The sequence below is a fragment of the Chroicocephalus ridibundus genome, chromosome 3 (assembly GCF_963924245.1).
Source record: "Chroicocephalus ridibundus chromosome 3, bChrRid1.1, whole genome shotgun sequence".
NCBI classification, from domain to species: domain Eukaryota; kingdom Metazoa; phylum Chordata; class Aves; order Charadriiformes; family Laridae; genus Chroicocephalus; species Chroicocephalus ridibundus.
The window spans coordinates 121,333,512-121,352,945 of NC_086286.1; the positions used below are offsets into that span (position 1 = coordinate 121,333,512).

Sequence of the window (19,434 nt, forward strand, 5' to 3'; positions counted from 1 at the left end):
GAACGGCACTTTTTGCAGTTCCTGGTTGCTCTCTCAGAGTGGATTGTAACTGACCTTCTACTAACGTTTTCTGTGGCTTTAGATTTTCTCCCTGTTTTCTACTTTCAGTATATTTTCCACTCCCGATTTAGTAGCACATAATTTTTCCCACGCTTAATCTCATTGACATTTTTAGCGGTTACTAGTATTTGAAATACCATTCAATTTGGTATCTCCAGAAATTCATTAACCCATTATTTACCCCTTTTTCCGTATTATTATTAAAAATATTAAGACAAGGCTTAACAATGATTTTTGTGGCAGTCCAACAGACACTTCCCTCTATGAAAGCCTTGCAATTTATCATAATTTTCAAGCACTTACTATAGTTTAGAAAGGCTGTGTTCAGTATGATCCAATTTGAATTAACACCATAAGAAAGATTTAGAAACATACTGCTTTTTAATTAAGTGTTGGTACACATATAGGCTCAATCCTTCCTGTAAGTTTAATAAAATTAAAACAATGATTCAGACAACACTCCTACTTTGACTGCTGAAAGCCTCTGACACAATGCAACATACCAAAGACAGTATTTGACTGCTACGCATCTCCTATCTTAAAAAAAATATAAAAATAGTAAAGAATACCTTACCATATTTCAGCAAGGACTGAAGCTGGTAGACCTGATTGCAAAAAAAAGGTACGTGCTTGATCACCTGTGATAAACAAGAACAACAGACAGGCTTTTACACTACAGACATAGATTTTCCAAAGACCTCAGCACTCTGTTGTGGGACAGATTTTCAAAAGGAACCAGCATGCTGGATGCCAAACTTTCCAGTTTCATACCACCTAACTCCTTCCCCGGTGACAGCAACTGTCAGATACCCACGTATTCTGTAATCCTGAATCTGTGCTCTGAGAAGCGATTTCAAGTAGCTAGAAAAAGCTTTAACAGGTCACAAATCAACAGCTGCCAACAGTTTAAAGATGCAAGATTTAAAGAAGTAAAAATGACTGAAAATTCAGTTCTGACCCAATTACTTTTACAGGAAAGTAAAAGTAATGTGCCTCCTATTTCTTTCCTTCTCTTTCATCCAATCTAACTGTAGCCACTATTGCCTCTCTAGAAAAACTGGAAAAATACTGTGTTCTAAATAATATTCTGTTCTATTGTGTTCTAAATAATATTACACTATTTCAGGAAGGGAACGGGAACTGTTGTGCAATTCCATACCAAGTTCCACATTGGTATTGATCATGCTGCTAAACTCGTAATAATACACGGATAGTGATTTATGCTCACCTAGAAAGATGTTTAAAGCTAAGACTTCAGGTTATTCTTTCAGCTCTTTCTTCCCTTATATTCGTACGCAGCCTTTCATTTCAAGCACTTGCCAAATAAATAACGAAGCCTCCAGACATATGTGTAGGTAAGAGCCCAGATATGGCCTAAAGGTAGGCCTTGGGACCGCACACTTTTCAGCTGGTGGTAAACACCAACCTCCCAGAGCTGTGTGGTCAAAGCAGGAGTTACATACCACTTTGCCAGAAGATGTGTGTGTTCCAAATTGATAACTTCCCGCTCCTTCCTCAGTCTTTTTTGGACCAAAATGAGGAAAAGCAGGGGCAGTGGAGTCACCAGCTAGGGCATTAGTAGATAGCTGGGCAGGCAGGGCTCATCTTTAATGCCCACGCACACACAAAGAATGGGGCATTCTTAAATTAAGTCATCTCTGCCAGTGAAATCGAGCCTTTTCTTCATGTCACAAGCAAATTCTTAAATCTTCAACCTGCAAATTCTGAGGTGTGCAGCAACATGACCCAATTGTTTCAGAGGAGAAGCAGCTGAGTGCAACTAGAACTGACAGCAGGCCATTGCAAAACACCATTAGCCTACCCAGAATTCGCCAAGGGTTAATGAATTGCAAGCAGTCATCAACAAGGACAAGCTGCCAGCATCTCTCTCCCTGCCTCCTCCCCCAAAACAAAGATATCTAACAGCACAGTATTCTCTAACACTGCTCAGACAGAGGAGAGCCACTTCTGGTGTCTCTGGTGTCACTTGCCACAATAGCTACTGTAAGTGCTCCTTGGCAGCCTCCCATCTGGCCTGATTCTCCTCGGTTTTCGAAACTAGACAGAATGACAGCAAAGAACTGCTGGCTGCAGAAGCGATGGGGTTAACAGAAGAGTGTTCATGTGCCAGACTTTAGCCCAAAGCTTGTAAAAGTTTAGTAATAACCGGTGGCTGCTTGCCCAAAGAATATGGTTATTAGTCACACAAGAAAGGGCTAGAAATAGGATGTAGTTTTCAAACTGTTTTACAAAGATAGTTATGTGTACACAGAAGTTAATGTGTAATGCGGAACCTAAGACCAACCTGTAATGTAGCCTCCTGTGGGTTTAAGGCTATCGAACTGCTTGTCATGCTTGGCCCGCTCTTCTGAGGTGATGGCCCATATGTTTGGGCCTCCTAAAACAAAACAAAACAAAACAGGTTGAAGACTTTTAAAAATAAAGCACGTCACTTAACAACATAAAAGCTCGGCTTCTGGAGAGACAAAGTTAGACCCAGACACACCCAGCTCCTACCAGTTTGGCAAGGACGTTCCGAAAGGCAAACCTGCTTCCCAGATGTGCAAGCGCTGGCTGAGACAATTCCTCAGCTAGATTGCATTACATTCGGCTTTCAAACAAGCTCTGTCGTCCTTCAGAGCTGGGGCAAAGCAGTTTCCTGCCGATTGTTTGCGGCCGGGGCAGGATATGCACGTTGCTCACCGTACCCTGTGTGAACCAAATACTCCTCTAGTTCACCGGGAAATACAGGGGATCCAATGTCACTCAGGGGTTCTCATACAGAGGACTAACACTCTACAGATGCCCAAAAGACTCACGCTTCGTCTTGCCAATACTCTAAAATCAAAATTGGGATTGCTAACAAAAATACGTTGGCTTTGTCTGACAAAGGAGTAACATTCTGTGTTGTTTTATTTATTGAATTTTTTTTTAACAGCGTACAATTTCGACTTACCATTTTTCAATATTTAAAAAAAAAAAAACCAAACACAAAAACACCCCAACAAACAAAAAACAAGCATAAAATATCACAGCCTCAAAGTAACAAAGAGAAATTGCAGGGAATAATCCTGTCTACAGCGCTGTGCTGATACAGCGGGCGGAACCAGAGGGCCTTTCAGAAACGCTCCGACCTGCCGTATAAAGGTCAGGGTGCGTGCCCTTTGCAGGAAAAGCACTTTGCCAGAAATAATTGGATTTGGTTTTTAAGTAGGAGGAAGTTATAGTTGGGAAGCTCTTCACAGATACCTAATTTTTCAAATCAATGAATGCAAGAATTAGCCAAAATTCTGAACGGAAACCCCCAGAACAGCATTAAAGGTTATTTCTTAAAAAAAACCCCACCTTTAAAAAGACATTTTTTGGAGAATTACCTCTTCCAAAGAGCTGTTACTCTCTTCATCAAGTATTTGTATTGCTCACTAAAAGACAGCCAAAGGACTAAATAATTCTTCTAATAAGATATTAACAAGTTGCTTTAAAAACCACCGCACTTTGTAAAACGCTTCCTCTTTCCCTACATAAACCTACTTTCAAAGCTTTGAACCTACAGAATTTCAACAGCTCTTTTCACCGTTTTCCAGAGAGTAGGAACAAAGGGACAGAGGGCAAGCTGGCACACATGCCAATACACGCAAATTAATGACGTTAATCACCTCTCGACCGTGTTTATCCATATATGCAAACACATTTTCCAAAAAGGCCTACTGTCTCCTCTTAAGAAGGTCCTTTTAAGACCATCATTTCTCCTCCCATATGAACAAACCGAACAAACGAACTCTCCAGAACGAACTGAACCTCTGCTGCTTAAAACGGAAATAAAAATAGTTAAAAAACCAAACCAAAGCGAAACAGAAACTCGGTGGGGATATGAATGAGAATAAAAGGTGGGAGGGCATAAAGATACAACTTTTAAGCACCTGAATTTGGACTTTTGCCTCCCTTTCTTGAGGATCCACTGATTTTTTTTTTTTAGTGTGGCCTCAATGAAAGGAGCTGCTTGCAGGTTGCATGCAAAACTGCGCTTCAAGAACCCGCCTTATTCCTTTCTTCAAATTAAAGGTGTCTAAATAAATCTAGGTTAGATACTGATAATAAATGTAAATAAGTGTAAATCAGATGCCTGGAAGTTGACAGACAGTACAAGTATTGCCATAATACACAACTTGGCCCAACAGCAAAAATTAGAGCAGCACTTAAATATTTTTAAAATGTTAGTTTTAAGATATAAGCAGAAAGCCACAAATGTGGTTAATGCTTATAGAAATTATCTTGACGAGATGAAGAATTGCGCCTAAAGCTGTCAACAGCAACTTTAGAAAACCTGACCAGTTTTTTTCATTTACAGAAAATAAAATATTAGCAACACCACACTCTCCTCATATGAAACACTGTGTTTTGATCACCTTTTGAAGCACTCCTCAGCTTTTTATAATCAATGACAGAAGGATTAAGACCACCACAATATATTCACGTGGTCAGTGGCTGCAAAGTGCTAAAAATACAGTAAAAAATTCCTTGTCTGGAGCTACTAGCACCACAGTACCTTTTCTAAAGAATCCCATTTACATTATGAGGGAACTTCTGTTTAAACATGTAATGAAATGCACAATTTCCTATTTATATGTCCCAAAGTAAGGAAGAAGATGGCAATCAATCTTGAATCTTTTCTAAAATATTTCAGCAAGTCATCTCTTTGAATACAAACTGCTAAGTTATGTTTCCTCTCCAGCTATGAAATCTGAAGTTCTACATGGCATTGTATCAAACACGTTAAAATTTTGCCGCTCAGCAAATCACTAGATTTGCCCCTGTAGCTGTACGACAACTAACATCTCATTCCAGAAGTGTTTCAATATCAGCATTCATCTTTCATTCACACTCCCCGAGAATCTATGTTTTGCACACTAAAGATTTCGCGGAATTTTGCTCAGAGGACTGCGATGGCTTTTCTCTGACAGGTTTGCCCCAACAACTTTGAGATCATCGCAGAGCCCTCTAGAAGGCAGACATGTGGGGTGCACGTCTGCTTATTGCCCCCGGCTCCAGCTTCCCTGACTCTCACCACCACGGACTTCACACTGCTGACCCCAGCCTTGGCAAAAAAAAAAAAAAAGAAAAAAAAAATATCAGTACAGCCATAACAAAAGGCCTTCGGCTGCACACTATGAAAAAATTATGCTGTTAGCATAGTTTATTCGTTCCCAAATTAAACATGCAAAAGCATTTCTCCAGCGACCATCTCCAGGATACGTTTCCTGCAAGTATAAATTTAATTTTAAAACAATATTTTTTGACTACAACCCAAATTTTTATAGCAAGAAGTGCTTCCAGCATAGTCCTACCTAGTCAGTGCAAGCAGCTACTGTCACAGCACACTGACAACTACAAACACACGTTATCAAATGTACATCAAGTGAATGTTTCAGGAGACTGAATATATACTCTGAAAAGGCCAACCTGCTAATAATTTCTTTTCAAAGGTAAGAAGAATTTCAGATTCTCCTTATCCTGAGGGCAGAGACTGAAAAACCTTTTTTTCTGGTGCCTAGTTCCATAAAGACACGCTCTCCACTGACGTTTTTTTATAAGCATGGAAGAAAGTAATGTAGTAAGTCTTAAAATCCAAAGCAGACCTCCTCCCACATAATTTGACTGTTTTACTTCAAGATAAATATATAAAAATATACATAATTTGTACATATGAATTTAAAGAAAACATATTCAGTTCAGACAATTTTAGCCACATGGCTCTTAACACCCATCAACATTCAAAAATACCTTGAAATTTAAGACATTTATATACTAAATTCCAATCAGAAATGAGTTAAGCAGGGGGACACAAGGCAGTATTCCCACAAAGTCCTTCCAAAGCTGTGATTCCTTACAAGCTAAGCCTGGAAAGTAAGTGAGAGCGTCTGCTGTTTTCAGGCAGGTCATTGTTTTATGCACACAGGTTAATAATCATTGGGCAATTAAAACATTTGTTTAAAAAAATAAAATTAAAAACCACGCAACACTTATGGTAGGGATCCGCAGTGTGGGCATCCAACACTTCTTATTTAAAGGATGCACTGTTTTTCCCAACTCCTTACCCAATATGCAACAGAAACAAAATCAAGAGCACGGCACAAGAGGGAAGGTGAAAGTGTCGCGGCCGCTTATTTTTAGCTTAACCAGGTGCTCATGACTCTGTTGATATTACCATTTGGCGATACAAACAAGAAAAGAAAAATCTGTGTAAAGAAAGTGTCATTTAAGTTAAGATTCCTCAAAATACCAAGCAAAAATACCACATCGGTCTATCTGAAATTAACACTTTGAACGACGGGGATCACAATGTCTAGACAATTCCACAACGCACGTCACGAAACTATTCCTCAAAGTAATTGTCATGTTTGTTTATAGCACAACCAAAACCATCACAATAAAGACTTACCACAGACAAAATTAGTTTGAAACTCAGTTCTCCTGTGGAATCATCATCAAAACATGCTACAATCCTCATGAATACTGTAGTTGTTTCCCAAAGCTACCACAGCGGTAAAACTGGCCACTCAGCATCACTGCTGAGAAAAAACTACACTGCCTGGTTTACAGACAACCAAGTTTTGGGCACATCGAACTGTGACAAAGGCAAGACTACTCTTTTTCTTGGAAGGACAAAGCTGCAGGAAGAGTCAAACAGAAACATCTTCCATCCAAGATGTATCACAGAATCATAGAATTGTTAGGGTTGGAAGGGACCTCGAAGATCATCTAGTTCCAGCCCCCCTGCCATGGGCAGGGACACCTCCCACTAGATCAGGTTGCTCAGAGCCCCATCCAGCCTCGCCTTAAAAAATTCCAGGGATGGGGCTTCCACCACCTCTCTGGGCAACCTGTTCCAGTGTCTCCCCACCCTCATGGTGAAAAACTTTCTTCCTGACGTCCAGTCTGAATCGTCCCATCTCTAGTTTTAATCCATTCCCTCCAGTCCTACCATTACCCGACATCCTAAAGAGTCCCTCACCAGCTTTCTTGCAGGTCCCCTTAAGATACTGGTAGGCCACTAGAAGGTCTCCTCAGAGCCTTCTTTTCTCCAGACTGAACAACCCCAACTCTCTCAGTCTGTCCTCATAGGAGAGGTGCTCCAGCCCTCGGATCATCCTCGTGGCCCTTCTCTGGACACGCTCCAGCACGTCCATATCTCTCTTGTAGTAGGGGCTCCAGAATTGGACGCAGTACTCCAGGTGGGGTCTCACGAGAGTGGAGTAGAGGGGCAGAATCACCTCCCTCGACCTGCTGGCCATGCTTCTCCTGATGCAGCCCAGGATACGATTGGCTTTCTGGGCTGCTAGTGCACATAGACAGCTCACGTTGAGCCTCTCGTCCACCAGGACCCCCAAGTCCTTTTCTTCAGGGCTGCTCTCAAGCCAGTCGCTGCCCAGCCTATATCAGTGCTTGGGAGTGCCCCGACCCCGATGGAGGACCTTGCACTTGGTCTTGTTGAACTTCATGAGGTTGGCATGGGCCCACCTCTCCAGCCTGTCAAGGTCCCTCTGGATGGCATCCCTTCCCTCCAGCGTGTCAGCCGCCCCACACAGCTCGGTGTCATCGGCAAGCTTGCTGAGGCTGCACTCGATGCCACTGTCCATGTCGCTGACGAAGATGTTAAACAAGGCTGGGTCCCAGTACTGATCCTTGAGGGACTCCACTTGTCACTGGCCTCCACTTGGACATGGACCCATTGACAGCCACTCTTTGGGTGCGGACGTCAAGCCAGTTCTTTATCTACTGAATTGTCCATCCACCAAAGCCATATTTTATCAGGTTGGAGACCAGGATGTCATGCAGGACAGCTGCAAAGGCTTTGTTCAGGTCTGGGTAAGTGACATCAGTTGCTTTCCCCTTGTCTATTGATGTTGTGACCTTCTCATAGAAGGCCACCAGGTTTGTCAGGCATGATTTGCCCTTGGTGAAGCCGTGTTGATTGTACCCAATCACCTCTTCGTTATTCTTCTGCCTCAGCAGTGCCTCCAGGAGGATCTGCTCCATAATCTTACCAGGCACGAAGGTGAGACTGACTGGCCTATAATTCCCTGGTTCCTCCTTCCTTTTTGAAAACAGGGATTATGTTTCCCCTTTTCCAGTCAGTGGGGACTTCACCAGACTGCCATGACTTTTGGAATATTATAGAAAGCGGTTTAGCAACCTCATCCGCCAGTTCCTTCAGTACCCGTGGGTGTATCCCATCGGGTCCCATGGACTTGTTCACTTTCAGGTTCAACAGATGGTCACAAACCTGACCTTCACTTATGATGGGCAGTTCCGTCCAACACCTGCCATTGTCTTCTGTGACTCCGGGAGTGTAGCTGGAGCCCTTGACAGTGAAGACTGAGGAAAAGAAGTTGTTGAGAATCTCGGCCTTCTCCATACCACTTGTCACCAGCTCCCCTGTTTCCTTTCTGAGGGGGCCCACACCTTCCCTAGTCGTCTTCTTACCATTAATGTACCTACAGAAATTTTTGCTGTTTCCCTTGATCTCCTTGGCTAGATTTAATTCTGAGTTTTAGCTTTTCTAACCAGGTCTCTTGCTGTTCGGACAGCTTCCTTGTATGCCCCCCATTCTAGCTGTCCTTTCTTCCACTCCGTATAAAGTTTCATTTTGTGTGACGGTGTGTCCAGGAGCTCCCTGTTCATCCAGGCAGGTCCCCTAGCATTCTTTCCTGCCTTCCTCTTTGTCAGTATAGTTTGCTCCTGGACACGGAGAAGGTGATTCTTGAATACTGACCAGCTGTCATCTAAACTTATCTGGCTTAGCTCAACGCTTTCTGCACTAACACGCCTTCAGTCCCAGGGCTGAGAAATGTCTTGCCCATAAGCCAGATCCAACCAAAGAGAACAATTAATTTTGTACAGAGACATTGCTGTTGTTCTTCCTTCCTCACAGCCTGAGTCCTCATGGCAAGTCATACACGAATCACAAAACCTCTTCGCAGACACCTCTCCGATCACAGGATGGAGCAAGGGGCTCGCATCTCCTTCATGGAGCAGTGGCGAACCTTTGGTTCTCCAGAGATTCTGAGCTGGCACTCGTTCTGAGCAGTGAACTACAATACTTTTAAATATCAGTTTAGCATCAGAAATCAAAATGCAGTTGCCACTACATGCTCCCATGACAGGCTTTGCTGCAGCCAATGAACAGAATGTTACTAATTTTCTGACTTAGCTTAAGTGTCCTGGAAATTTTTATGAGACAAATAACTTTTTTCCTCAACCATAGATGGCATAATTTTGGAGGGGAAAAAAAATACAATCTCCCTGACAATATGATATCTCAATAAATCATTACGCTTCCAAAGAGGTTACTTTGCAATCTCATAACTTCACACATGAAGCAAGACTCACCTAGATGAAGCTAATACTATATTTGACTAAGCTGTGTTTTTAGGAATCAAAACTCAAGAAATCCTGAACTTGGAGATTTTCACCACAAAGACTCTCCCTAGCATAAAGTTAACTATTGGCTTCACTTGCTTTTCTTGTTTATGAAAACACATATTTCTATATTTATGTTCACATTTGGAATACAGACGTCAAACTACCTTTCTTTTCTAGAGAAGGCTGGTACTTTCAGAGAAGACTGGGGAAAAATATCAGGACTGGGAAGTGTTCTCCAGATCCAAAATGAGAAATCTGGACTCAAGGTCCAAAAATGTCTCAGTGGATTCCTTATACCAGATCAGAAAACTAACAGAGAAAGCTCCTCTACTTGCCCACACCGTAGCTCTACAACACGAACACGTTCAAGATTTCAAAGTCAAATGTGGATTCTACCCACGTAGAAAGTCTGCAAGGAATGACAAAGACCCACAGAAACAACCCAGTGCTACACATTCTTAATTTAATATACATTCAAGACTTCTCTAAAGATAACAAAACACATACTGACTGCACCTTCGCATAATGAGTATTAATATGTAATTCAATGTGGTAGCACTCACAATTTTATAGTGTTGGAAACAAGCGACTACGCTGGGGATTAAACAACGTTTTCTGTTCCTTTAAGCTCATTTTATATAAAATACACCTTTCTACAACCGAGCATGAGAGCCTGTTTACGGCAGGATCACAGCATTTAGTAGGACAGCTCCAGAAATGCCTTTACAACACTGCATCAGACAGATAATCTTCTGAAGAAAATAAAGGACTTGCTTTGATGGGCTGCCAACACCAGAAACAAACACGGTTCTTTCCTTAACGTGGTAAGCTGCAATTGAAAAAATGGGGAGAAAAAAAAAAGTGCAATCCTAGAAAAAAAATTAAACAGACCTGAAAATGCTCTGTAAGACTCTACCGCTGGTTAGTACCACCTGTAGGCAAAGGTATCGAGAGCGGTGCTATTAGTGAAAAGGATAAAGGTAACGTTTCACTTGCGGAAAATCGTAAGACATTTTTCACATTCTCCAAAGAGCTGTGTTTGTTTTTCACTGATAGGCGTTGCTTGTTTTTCTCCAATAAAAACTATGCTCCTACGACCTACAAAGTTAATTAACTCAACAGAGATAATAAACCTAAATTGAAAGAGCATTCTTTGTACACATAAGTCACGAGGATGAGTGATTATACCACCACCTTTTTAACCATCCAAAAAACTGGAATTAAGCTTCATAATGACACAAAACAAATATTTATCCCCGTGTTTAAAGACGGTGAAATTTCAACACAGACATGCAGCAGCGTGCCTCAAGTGGCACAAGAAGGGGTTTTCCGTAATGCAACCCACAATTGCATTACTGTATCCCATCAGGAGACTCGAGAGAGTTGTCTGGTGTAAGACATATTGGGATAAATCTAATAATTCCAATCTTCTTCTGTCTGCGTTTGTAGATAAGTTTACCACAGAAGTATTTATTACAGACCAGATTCAATGCTCCCAACTGAGATGTTGAATCATACTTCTAATTTTTCCTCAGTGGTGAGTAAACACTCCAGGAGTCCAAAAATATCCAGAACATTTTACCATTAGTCTGAATTTCCAAATTCCTTATCAGTGTTATTGCTATTTTCAATATTCGCTTCCCTCCTTTGTTGTTGATTCTTTACATCAAGCACAGGAGAAAACGCTCACTGATAATAAGCACTGATTCTTATTTAGGTGTGTAAATATGTTATGAACTACTAGTTGGTCCATCCCAAAGCACCACCTGCCCTTCCTCGAGGAATGCATCTCCTATTCCCAGCTCCCATGTTCTCAGGTCACGGTAGGAGCCACGTGCAACCTCCTTTCACAATGCACACGTTAGTCCCACGACTACTTGTCCTACCAGAAATGCATCTCGGAGGCTCTCGGCATATTAAGCAACACTGCGGGAACTACCAGAGGCAAAGGGTATGTCCATGCTTAACAACAGCTTCAGCAGCTTCTTTAATGTATACACAGTTAAAAGGAAACACCTGTAACTAAAGCACGTTAAACAAGAGGAAAACACGTTTCTCCTGCAATTTTGTATTTTCCCTAAAATTACGAGGAATGTGCCCATTGAAGCCAAGAGAATTTTCTAAGATTTTCAAGCGTCTCTGATGTGCTACCCAAAAATAACTCTTACCTGCAGACAGGCTGTTAAATAGCATGAGGCAAATGCAGGGCAACATAGATTTGGCTGAGAAATGCTTGCTTAATTGAAGAGCATCCTTACAGAAATGTGGACACAGTAGCAGCAGACACATTGTATTTTAGGGTATAGTTCATATTCTCTACGTTATGGACAGGATTTCTAGATATTTTGGTGTATTTGGGAATCCTTAGGTTCAGCAGTTCACTAAAACCAAACACTGGGCTTGTTTAAACCAACCACGTGCCCTATGAATCAGGAGCAGAACTCCATATGATGCAGTATTTTGTCTGATGAAACGGTTGTCGGTGTCCCCCCACTTCAATACACAAAATCCCTCTGTAAAGGAAGAAGGTCAAGATTTCTGTGCCACGCAATGATCTCAATGTAGAAACATAATCCCTGCTTTTGGAATGAGTATAATCCCTAAAACAATTTAGAGATACATAATAGTCTAGGCCATGCTAACAGCAAAGATCGACTTCTTTTCTGAATTTTACAGCACAATCTAATGATTCCGAAGCACTTAAACTATCAGTTTATAGTAACAGGATAGTATTTCCATACTTTATAAAAATCACAGAATCATTTAGCTCATTATGGCTATCCATTTTCAGAAGCTCATTTTTAATTAAATTATCGCAAAGCTGCAACTGAAACATAAAGCTACACACCAAGCAAGCAAAATATTAAAAAGCACAACAGAGACATAGCAAATTACAGCAATTTTACTTGAAGATGTATAAACAAAAAAAAATATCTTTTTTTAAAAGATCTGTTAGAGCTCCACTAATGTAAAAAAATACATTAGGAAATGTGTATAAACGTGACAGTACTCTCAATTGCACTTTAGCATGCTACCTTTTACACTAGTTTTCCGTAGAATTTGTGACAACTCATTCAACAGTGTTTTCTGAAGTTTTAAGGAAACAAACAAGATTTCTATTTCTCATCAAAAAGTGTAATTACTGTAACCTATAATATTGGTAAACTCATACTTTATTCTTGAAAGTTCATTTAACTTTTCCTTTTCTTACAGGAAAAAGCTGGCACACAGAGTTGGCCTAACCTAAGCCTTCCCCATACCTAGATTCAATGTGAGCAATAAATATAGAAGTATTTTGTGCCCAATTCTGGGAAAATAATGCCACTGAAATTACTGCAGTTGCCGAGTTACAACACTGATGCAGCACAGGAAACAAGCCCATTCTTTTACCAATGACATAGCCATGCCTTTGCCCAGAATCACAGAAACATTTCGGTTGGAAAAGACCTTTAAGATCATCGAGTCCAACTGTTAACCCAGCACTGCCAAGTCCACCACTAAACCACGTCCCGCAGCACCACGCCTAAACATCTTTTAAATACTTCCAGGGATGACGACTCAACCATTTCCCTGGGCAGCCTGTTCCAATGCTTGATAACCGTTTCAATGGAGAAGTTTTTCCTAATATCCATCCTAAACCTCTCCCGGTACGACTTGAGACCATTTGCTCTTGTCCTCTCACTGGGAGAAGAGACCGACCCCCACGTCTCCACCCCCTCCTTTCAGGCAGTTGTAGAGAGCGAGAAGGTCTCCCCTCAGCCTCCTTCTCTCCAGGCTGAACACCCCCAGCTCCCTCAGCCGCTCCTCACAAGACTTGTGCTCCAGACCCCTCACCAGCTCCGTTGCCCTTCTCTGGACACGCTCCAGCACCTCGAGGTCTTTCTTGAGGTGAGGGACCCAAACGCTAGACACAGCCCTCAAGGTGGGGCCTCACCAGTGCAGAGGACAGGGGGACGATCACTGCCCTAGTTCTACAGTTAATACTTTCAGATGGATTTTAGAGGTGGAAAAAGAGAGAGAAGAAAAAAGTCACATCAACAAGAACCTTTCCAATGGAAGGTACAAAAAGTTCAAATTAAGCAACATTATCAGGGCATAAAATAGTCATACTTTGCCGAACTCTCCCCTACCGGCTGCAAGAACTGCCTCCATTTGTTGTTAAGGTAATCATACCTCTAGCTGAAGGACTCCATAGCCTTCCTTCCCAGCATGACACAGAAGATGCAAGATATGCTTACCCTTCAGTTTAGGACAAGTCAGAAGCTTTTTTGAGTAAACGCCTGTCAACCTGCATAGCATCAAAGTCTTCAATACGGAAATAAACAGGTTTTAGTTATGAAGTTTGTGGAAAAAGCCCACTAGAGCTTAGACTAACCTTTTCTAATTCTGAAAAAGGATTTTTTATGATGCTGCTGCTGCTCACGAGCATTCACAAAAAAGAACCCCTGCAACTTAATTAAAAATTTACAAAAGGACAATTTGTTTAATTATTGTCTAGCAAATCTCTGTGGAATGCAGCAAAACTAATAAGATTCAGGTGAGTTGCCATCTGCAGCAGCTAGTAAATCTTTCTGCACCGGGAGAAATGCAGGCAGTAAAAACAGAAGGCAAGAGGATGCAGAACGAACCTTGAAATTAGGTGGGGTAAAGGAAATTATTCTCCTACAAAAACATACGCTGACATAAAACCAGAGCAGAACTCTGTTTAAGGAATATTAGATCCTTTATAGCAATTTGTGTAGTTCTCATCATTATCAGGCCATTAGAGTAAAAATGACATTTCCAGGTTCTCAGCCTTGAGGAGGAAGTCTGGGACCAGGAGGAAGGCTGATGGGCTATATTTACAACAGAAAATTTGGATACAGACTTGAAAGGAAGAAAAGAGAAGAACCACCAAATTTAAAAAAAAAAAAAAAAAGAAAGAAAAAAAAAGAAAAAATTACTCAGGAAGGGTGGGAGAGAAGGAAAATGCAGAGGCATTTCCTGACTGATCTGTGGAATAAAATTAAATTAGAAGATAATTTAGGTAACAAAACACAGTAACAACCATGCCAGCTCAGACCGAATTTCCCTAGCGAAGCTCCCAGCACACAGTCACAGGCTGAGGCAAGCACGTGGTGGTACTTGCCCAGGATGTCTTCTCAGCCCCCACTGCAGCTCCTGAACCAGAGGTGGTACCTCGTTAACGGATGGAAAATTCACCTATCTACAGTCGCTTAAGGAATCCAAGTAACCTTTTGGCATCCACAGCTTTCTACAGCTTTTACTGTTTGACAACGTGCAAAGTGCTCTGTTTGTTTGATATCTGACAATGGGATTTTTATTCGATGCTAGTTATTTCTTATGTTATCGGAGATCAATTATCATTCCCCTGCCTACAAAATGACGAATGACCTTGAGAAGGTGACATCTACTGTATCCACCATCCCCACCGTTTCTTTTCTAAGCTGAAACGTCCTAGTCAATGCAATTATTCCTCATATGGAAGCTGTTCTGCATCCTTGATCACTCTTGCTACCCTCCTCTCTGTAATTTCTAGTCCTGACAGAAAGAAAACATGTAGGAAAAGCTGGAAGAAAACACAAAGGTAACTAAAGCAAGAATAAGAAAGTTTGCTTAAACAGGACTCCTTATAATGTTAAATTACTAATTAGCAGAACATGCCAACTATATCCAGTACATATACAATACTACTTTCCCAGCACACTAGGGAGTTTGATTTTAAATATAAAAAAAATTGAAAATGGTCTAATTTATGAACGTAAGGCCTTTGGTATTACCTTATACTGCAGTCCCTAATCGTGCCTCCACCGTGGCTCATAGGGCCACTTCGGGAATTAGGAACGGTTCTTCCCTGGGCATTACAGTTTCTCAACTGTCAGAAATCAGCAATTTGACAGACTTCTTGAGTCAAAAAGACACCAAAAAAAAAAAAAAAAAAAAAAAGCATCTAATAGCCATGGCATAGACCTTTCCTCCCCAAGTTTTGACTCCATGTACTTGGAACTGATCAACACACACCGTAACAAGTGCAGAGTTCTTTGGTAACAGTGAAACCATGAGTTTCAGGAAATACACATTTCCTAAAGAAACAAAAACTGTACCGCAGAGATCACAGTTAAACACAAAATTATGCTCATGAGAAGAAATGCAAGAGAAAATGGTGGTACATGCTTTAAAATATACCAAGTATTATTAAAAATAAATATAACTTTTAAACAAATTACTTCAATAAACAGCACTAAGAATTCAGCTTCAAGAAACTGCACTTCAAATTCAGTTAATCTTACCTGTCCTGGAGACTCGCACGCAAAGAACTTCACATCCAACAAAACCCCAAATGTTTTTAAGTTATTAAAATGTCTTCTCTGAAGGTTCTTCGTAAGAACGCTAGTCCCATGAATACTGATATTTCTTTTAGCACCCCTCCTAGCTATCTTATTGATGATTTAAGGTTACTGTTCCATTGTAAGAAAAACAACAGATGCCCTAAGGAACCGAGGCAGTATATTGAAAAGCCTGAACATACACAAGATTCCTTATTAAAGTAACACAGCGTTATATAAATACATTTGACAGACCACAATGTCTAAAAATGTGTTTATTCTTGTCATTATAATTAGTGGGCTGAACCTGAACTCATTCTGCCAATACCAATTAATATCATCTATGGCCAGTTCAAAGTGGCCACGACGATCACAGACGACATGGAATTTAGTAGACGTTAAGATGGTACCACTTCACACAATGCTCATCAACCCTAAATTGCAACAACCAGATGAAGTGGTTTATCAGAGTAGCACATTTCCAAGCTTTTGCAGCTAACCCTTCAAGGAAATGAAAATTCTAACCACCGAAGCCCTTTGAAGCTCAACCATGTGATAGATACATGTTTCTGCATCCCTTCATAAGCCTTCAGGCTCTGCCTCCATTTTGGAGAAGCATTTGTAGATCTCACTTTGGTTTTTTTATGTGTTTTTATGTGCCTTGAAGAAAAACCATGAGGAAGTCTCACTGACATCCAAAATGAATAAAGCAGCTCTTTCATTACAGTAGTAGTATTCCACATAAAAACCGTCCTGGGTTCCCCACTCAGTGTAATCTTACCTTGTAAAAGCTAACACACGATACTAACAAAGTAAAATCTTAGCAAGACAAAGCAGCTATAGGCTTGAAGTAAATTAATGGCTGAAGATCTAACACTAATCTTCACTAGGTTATTATCTAATTTTTTTTCCACTTTATTATTTTTTTTTTAAACATCTTAGGAGCACAGGATTGGAAGCCACCACCAAGGTCACCATGCCCAGACTGCTGCTACTCCAAGAAACTCTAATACATTAATTCTTTCCTGAAATACGAGCTCTGCCTTGAGGCCATCAGACTTTTTTCTTGACCATGGTCCAGAACGTCACTGCTGACAGAACCATTCCCATTTCCAGACCAACAGCACCAACAGCTGATTCATCTCAATTTAACCTTGTGCTAACATTGTACTTATTTTCCCTACTTAATGTTTATCTTCCTAACAAGAAAAAATAAAGAGCAAATTTATTTACTATAAAGTAAATACAATGAAATAAAAAAAAAAAACCCAGTATGCTTTTATTTTGGTAGGTTAACAAAGCCAATCTCTTTAGTCTTTCTCAACACAGAATTCATTTCTCCTGGATAACACTGAAGCCTAACTGCATCTTTGCAGGGTTTTTTTTTCCCCCTCCTAAGCAGGTAACCCAAATTCTACCCTATATCCCACAAGATGTCTCAGCAGTGCCTTACGCAATAGCACACAGTACTCCTTATTTCACCCATCATAGTCCAGGATGCATTTCCTTTCCCTCAAATCACGTAATTATTACGTGATCATCTAATGCATCCGGTTGTCTTCCTCTTTAGTCACAGCCAACTGCTGAGTTCCCAGCACACACCAAAAATTCTTCTAGCCCATAATGGTATGACTAAAAGCTATCTGAAGACAGCACGACGGGAATGTGATGAAATTTAACCGATGATATGCATGCACACTGTATAATTCTGGCTGGAAAATGACTCCTAAGCTTGTGTCATCAACCAATTTAACCAGCATACGTTTTGCTTTATACTGATGATGTTACCATAAATACTAGTCTCGAGATAAAAATCCATGCAGAGTATCACTACTACAACATCCCAGCCTAATATTTGCGTTTTCTCTCCCTTTTAGCCAGTTACTCCTTTAATAAAGTCCAAACGCACAATCTGTTATGCTTTGTCTACAAAATTCAGTTACTGAAGAAAGCATAAGATGCGACATTCCTTTTTTAAAACCTATTCAATTTATTCCATTTAAGATTTACCTCCATGTCTAATTATTTCTTCCTTCCAAGATTTTCCTCTTACGTCTTCCATGTGAATCATATTGTCCTCATAATTAAATATGAATAAACCACTTTGTATTCCGCAATCCTGTAGCACTATTTCTGACTTGTTAGGATTAAAGAAAACAGATAATATGGCACACACAATTGGAAATCTTTTTTTTTTCAGGGTGTGATGGTGGAAGGTATATGCCCCTCTGACTTGAGCATATGAATTTTGCTCCATATCACACCACTGTCCTCACTGAAAAGTGATAGGAAGGATTAATTTATAAGTAAGGACACACACAGAAAATATTTGTCCTTGTCTTATAATTTCTTGGCTTTTCCTTCTTTTAGATAGGAGAACAAGTGCTGGTATTTTCTTTGCAAGGTCTAATTCAGCTTAGTATCTCGGTTATCTACACTTGCTGATATCCAAGTCTACAGTTTCGCTATCTACAGTGCGCACAAAGCTACGAGTCAGGTTGCATTCAAATAGTTTTAAATTGAACCGTGATGACCAGGGTTCTTCCTCAATCAAAACAATTCAGACCATGGATCTTGAGACAGATCTTTTCTTAGAATCATAGAACGGTTTGGGTTAGAAAGGACCTTAAAGATCACCTAGTTGCAACCCCTCTGCCATGGGCAGGGACACCTCCCACTAGACAGAAGATGCAGCAGAACTGAGCATCAGTGGCATCACTGGAAGCAGGACCCCACTCAACCCATTCACACCTACCCTCATCTCCAACACACCTAAGCGTGGGGACACAAAACTCAGTTCTATTCACAGGAGCATAAAATCCATTTTGACTTATGAAGGTCAAGAAGCGTATGTAATGAGTTACAATTATTACTTTTTGCACGTCAGTTTATCAAAAATATTTTCCTGCTGGACCACTAAAAAATTATATCAAAAGGAAACAGGTGGTATGAGGGAAGAGGAAGGACAAATAAAAACATAAACAAAAAAAATAAAGCAAAGTCCAAAAATTCCAATGGTACTTAAGGAAACAATGTGAAAGATACTGATCGGCAAATACTGCTTTCCTCGTTCCGGCTGGACCGTCGAGATTAAATCTCCCCAAACCAAGATCCAGCATCAGTGTGGACATTAAACCCTGAAAAAAATCTAGCCTAGAGAAGATGAGGCATTAGGAGAACAGCAACATCTTGCAACTGCTCTCCGGCTGTAAAGAAGGCATCCCGCAGTGAAGGTGACTTCGTCCTGCTCTGTGATGAAGACAGCAATCACAGAGATGAATTAAGTGGAAGTGCATTTTAACCTAATAAAGCCTTTATCATTTTAACTGTTGTTTGTGCTTAGTATATTAACTCCTTCTTTAGAAATAGAATTGTTGAAGGTATTTGTTATTTAGTATAACTAAATGCTATTTCCAAAAGCATTTGCAAGACGTGGGATGAATTCCTAAGAAAGCTTTCTCCGGATAGAGAGCTGTATGTAAGGAAAATAAACTACCAGAAACTGGGTTTGTTTTATCATTTTCACAGAGATAATGATCAATATTCAGACAGTTACAGGATAAAATGAAATTCTCAGTAGGCAATCCTTGATCTTGTTTGTAGAGTGGGAAGATGGATACGCCTG

The 19,434-nt window shown here is 40.5% G+C and overlaps 1 protein-coding gene across 4 annotated transcripts in view; it reads right to left on the reverse strand.

Moving 5' to 3' along the window:
* ITSN2 (intersectin 2) overlaps positions 1-19,434 on the reverse strand; it is an 88,522-nt gene that overhangs the window by 53,231 nt on the left and 15,857 nt on the right. For all 4 annotated transcript variants that reach the window (XM_063330577.1, XM_063330579.1, XM_063330578.1 and 1 more), the window contains exons 3-4: positions 2,366-2,458; positions 635-698 (exon numbers count right to left, since the gene is read on the reverse strand). In XM_063330577.1, the coding sequence (XP_063186647.1) occupies positions 635-698; positions 2,366-2,458 (157 nt within the window). The remainder of the gene's footprint in view (positions 1-634; positions 699-2,365; positions 2,459-19,434) is intronic.